The sequence below is a fragment of the Epinephelus lanceolatus genome, chromosome 19 (genome assembly GCF_041903045.1).
Source record: "Epinephelus lanceolatus isolate andai-2023 chromosome 19, ASM4190304v1, whole genome shotgun sequence".
Classification (NCBI taxonomy): Eukaryota; Metazoa; Chordata; class Actinopteri; order Perciformes; family Serranidae; genus Epinephelus; species Epinephelus lanceolatus.
The window spans coordinates 36,347,674-36,352,519 of record NC_135752.1 but is presented as its reverse complement, the minus strand read 5'-3'; the positions used below and the strand labels follow the sequence as shown (position 1 = coordinate 36,352,519).

Here is a 4,846-nt window from a genome sequence, read left to right as displayed (position 1 = left end):
TGTTTTTTTGGGGGTATTTTTTTATTTTCTTTTTTTTGGTGGTAATTTTTTTTCTGTTTTTTTTTGTGTTTTTTTTCTGTTTTTCATCGTAATTTTTTTATATATTTTTTTGGTGGTAATTTTTTTTCCATTTTTTTGTGTTATATTTTTCTGTTTTGGGGGGGTATTTTCTGGGTTTTTTTTCTTGTGGTAATTTTTTTTCTGTTTTTTTTTCTTGTGGTAATTTTTTTCTGTTTTTTTTTTTCTTGGTAATTTTTTTCTGCTTTTTTTTTTTGTGGTAATTTTTTTGTTTTTCGGGATATTTTTTTTCCTGAACGAGGAGACGAGATATTTCAAAATCATGCCTTACCCTTATTGAAACCATAGTTGAAATTGTCTAGGAGCAGGAGCACGGATGCAAAATACATCCATGAGCAGGAGTCACCATGGATGCAGGGGTCACTTGCAGGTGCCAGGTGGGAGCTTCTCACGAGATTTTGAAGTATCTCGTCTCCTCGTTCAGGAAAAAAAACACCCCGAAAAACAGAAAATATTACTCAGAAAAACAGGGCTTTTTTTATTTGTCAAGTGAATGCAATACAATACGCTTCCGTGCTTTATGACACAATTTCTGTGGTGTGACTCACTCATTACATATATTGATATTTATTTTTGCTTTTCTCAGACTTTAAAAACGTAATCATTCCCTTTGATTTCTTTCAGAGATCTCTACAAAACTATTAATATTGAAAAAGGGCTGAAATGTTTTTACTGCATTGGCAGGTTTTTTATGCCGTCAGCAAAGTTAGGTTTTCAGAACACAGTTATTGACAGAAATGACACAAAGTTTGGGATTTTATTGCAGTGTATTGACTCAATGTTGAGCTGAGTAAAGTTTTCACTCTTTCCCTCAATCTGAAACTTTCTTTTTTATTTCAGGCATCAGCATTTGGAAAGTACCTTTTTCACCAAACAAAAACTTCAGCTTGTCGTGTGACACCAGTGAAGACAAATGTGAGGTGTATAGTTTGGTTTTATTAATAAATAAAGTCAGACAGTTCAGTCTAGGTGCTGGTGTGATTGTGCCCTCTAGTGGTAGCGTTGAGGTGCTGCAGAGAGGCAGATGAGGCAGGAGCAGACGTGTGAGCTTGTGTTCCTCGTCCTTCATGCAGACGCCACATCGTGCATAGGCACATACATGTTTGCAATCTCCTTCCTGACATCGCTGCTTTCCTTCTCTTTTGTCTTTTGTTCTGGGGCGTCTGGTAAAGAGAGGAGGGAGGAGAAGGACAGTTAAGCATCATGGGCCTTGTGTGTTATACTTTCAGTAGCCAGGTGTCAGTAACAATATACCACAGCTGTAGAGAAGTCGAACTCTCTCGATGTCCATCTTTGTCATCTTGTCTCTCTGTCCCATGCCCTTCACATCAGTGTTCGGTACGATGGTGGGGAGGCCGTTCAAAGAAAAATACCCACTGAAACAGATCAGAACCTCACAAACTAACCATCCATCTGTTTTTATCTGCGTATCCAGGGCTGGGTCGAGGGGGCAGCGAGTTAAGCAAGGTTTTTCCAAACAAAATAACACTTACAGAAAAATACTTTTACATGCTTTAGTATTCTGGACACGTTACCTTCCATAGTGCATGATGGAAGTTATGTCGTAACGAAGATCGAAGGTTTTGCCTTGCTGCTTTTTGAAGTTTCTCTCCATCCCTGAAACACATCTGTATTAATTTCACACAGAGAGCAGACAACAGGAAAATGCTGGTAGTGTACGTCTCTGCAAATTATGATTGTTACATTTGTATGTTTCATATCAACGTTTATGAAGCGGTGAAGTTTTTATAGTAATCTTAATTCATAAAGTGCTGATCATGTCAGTAAATAAAACAGACAGGACATGAAAACAACTTTTAAAAGAACGGATAAAAACACTTTAGTGTATAAAAACTGAGGAAATAATAGACAGTCTAAATGAACTGAAATCTCAAGAGAAATAAGGAAAGACTCTCCAAGAAGAGACTTGAAACAGATCACTCACTCGGCCGACCTGATTTCCTCGGGCAGACTGTTCCAGAGCCTCGGGGCCCTGACAGCAAAGTGCTTTTTGAGTGATTGTGATTTTTGAGTTTCAATATTTGTTTTCACTTTTATCTGCTGAAGGAGGAAGTTTCTCTTGACGTGCCTGCAGGATTTGGTGATATCACAACTACTTTGAAGCCGATCAGGGTCCAGTATGCAACTCAAAAACCAGCTCACAAACACTGAGAATGGACTCAGCAGTTAAACTTCATTCTCCCCCCAGGGCTGGATTTATATCTCTAGGGGAGGTGGCACTGGTTCTCTCTTTGGAGCTCATATGTTAGCCTATAATTGTTCACATATTGACGAACTAGCACCATTAAAAGTTTGCTGAATTATCTGTTAGCAGCTGTTTGCAGTGGACCCATGGATGTACAGAAAACTGTCACTGATAACTCTGATACTGATGATTCTCAGGAAAGTTCTGCAGCGTCTTTTTTTTAAATTTTTATTTCTAAGCAGATTTAAGGACGTGATATCAGTATGTTTTCAGGTGTCACTGAATTATGACTCCCTTCAACTCTCTCTTTATCAAAACCATACTGACATCAAAGCAGAGGATTTTTACACATCTAGAGATGATCCCAGTGACATGAGTAAAGACATATTACCGTCCATGATATTACTGGGAAGAACGGTGATGTACTGTTCACGGTCTTCCCTCGTGTGTTCATGGTGGAAGCCCAGAGCGTGGAGAATCTCATGGACGATGTTCCCCACCTTGCACAGGGGCCCGACGAACACGTGCTGCTCAGCGCCGATGAAGCCCACGTATGATGCACAACTAGAATATGACAAACACAAGGTCTTTATGTGACCTGAAGGATTTGTTGACAGACCTTTCCAGCTGCCCATCAGCATCATTAAATGTTGAACTGAGGTTGTGGCGTTTTGCCTCCAGACAGCCTGAGTCCGCCTCTGATTCATGGTGCAGTATTAAAACCTTTTCATACCCTTTGCTGATGACGAAGAGCAGGTAGTTGGTCTCAGAGGTTCGCTTGTGGAAGGACACACAGGTGTGTTTGGACACCATCGCCATGGCAGAGAGAATGTCGTCTGTCCGACTTTCTGCAAAAGACCCAACAGTAAAATGAAGGCTGCTGTGAGTAGAAACATGAGCCAGTGATTGGCTGTCAGGCTGCTTACCTAACTCTGGGCTGATGACGTACGGTATCTCAGGTGTTGGCCATGTGCTCTCCACTGCGTTCCTGTCATTCTGCAGGCTCAGATAATACAAATCAGCTTTGTGCACTTACACAGAAACACTTCTTGAAACCATAATTCTCTTTGGGCTCTTCTCTAACATATTGATTATATCTAATGGTGCATGTACGGTATGGAGTCTTCATGTTCTCCCCATGTCAGCGTGGGTTTCCTCCAGGTGCTCCAGCTTCCTCCCACAGTCCAAAGACATGCAGGTTAATTGGTGACTCTAAATTGTCCGTCGGTGTGAATGTGAGTGTGAATGGTTGTCTGTCTCTGTGTATCAGCCCTGTGATAGTCTGGTGCCTCTCACCCAGTGTCAGCTGGGATAGGCTCCAGCCCCCCTGTGACCCTCAAGAGGATAAGCGGTTAGAAGCTAGCTTGGCAGACATCTCACCAGCCACCATCCCCTCCACCCCATGACGTCAAAGTCAGCTCATATATTACATCACTTCAGAAATAAAGATATGATCCACAGGACACACGCAAATGTATTCCTGGTTTGGCAGAAACGTACAATGCCAACAGTTTACTCTGGTGACTGGGCCGGTTAAACGTGTTGATTTCTCAAACTTTGAAAACCTCTGTGGTTTTTCCTGCAGGCACTGTGTAACTACAAATGTAATCGAGTGGCATGATGGGAAATGTAGGCTCTAAAAGTCTGCTTCTCTCAGCTGCTGCTGCTGCTTCAGTTTTGACTGTTCTTGTGCCTGAATGTGTCTCCAAACTTTGTGCAGTACATGTCTGGGCTTCTCTTAAGAACAGCAGTTAAAACATATTTTTTTTTATAAAGGAACAATGATGTGGTTTCACTCACTGACAGCACCATGTCTCCCTCCAACACTGCAGAGCTGTGGGTCATCAGCTCTGTCCAAATGGGATCAAGGAAAAGAATGTTAACAGATATTCTGTCTGTGTTTCCTCCCAGCTGCAGACATTAAACATGTCAGCTAACACACTGACCTTCTAAAGTCTCAGGGTTAGACTCCATATAATCCAACATCCTGTTGAACCAGTCCTTCTGACTCTCTGTAAAAACACATTTACACATTAAAGTAACTCATGTAAACACCTTGATCGATCCAGACTTAAATCAGAATCAACTGTACCTTTTTTAACTTCAGGTAGAGGACTGGAGTCGACTGAGAAACACAAGACATCAGAGAATAAATCATCAGTTCATCAGAGAGTGAAATCAAATGTGTTGATTTCTCACCATCTTTACAGGATCCAACCAGCAGAAGAGCAGCGAGGAGCCGATGCAGCATGTTCTCCGGACACACAGACTGATGCTTTCACTCCCTCGTTAGTCACATTAAGTAAAATCACCTGTGAGCTGCGGCCTCATTCATGATCTCCTGTTACTACCAGTCAAAAAGTTCATATAATATGAGGCATTATTATAGATTAAAATATCCAGCAGTAAATGAAATAGATAAATTTAGCTCCACTTTAAACAGCTGCGTCATGTAAATGCTGCTTACATGTTAATATTTCTGCTTTGATAATAAATTAAATGCAATATTTCGGCCAAGAACAATAAAACTCTGCCAGAGGCTCTTCTGCCTGATGAGTACTT

At 41.1% G+C, this 4,846-nt stretch overlaps 1 protein-coding gene across 1 annotated transcript; it reads right to left on the bottom strand.

The window, feature by feature from the left end:
- Positions 1-994: 994 nt before the first annotated feature.
- On the bottom strand, positions 995-4,596 carry LOC117270183 (low choriolytic enzyme). The gene is made up of 10 exons (XM_033647697.2): positions 4,484-4,596; positions 4,377-4,409; positions 4,231-4,296; positions 4,085-4,134; positions 3,211-3,280; positions 3,018-3,132; positions 2,676-2,848; positions 1,614-1,695; positions 1,333-1,454; positions 995-1,241 (listed from the first exon to the last, which is right to left on the bottom strand). The coding sequence occupies exons 1-10, from the start codon at positions 4,533-4,535 to the stop codon at positions 1,144-1,146; spliced, it is 861 nt and encodes a 286-aa protein (XP_033503588.2). The 5' UTR covers positions 4,536-4,596; the 3' UTR covers positions 995-1,143.
- Positions 4,597-4,846: the final 250 nt, after the last annotated feature.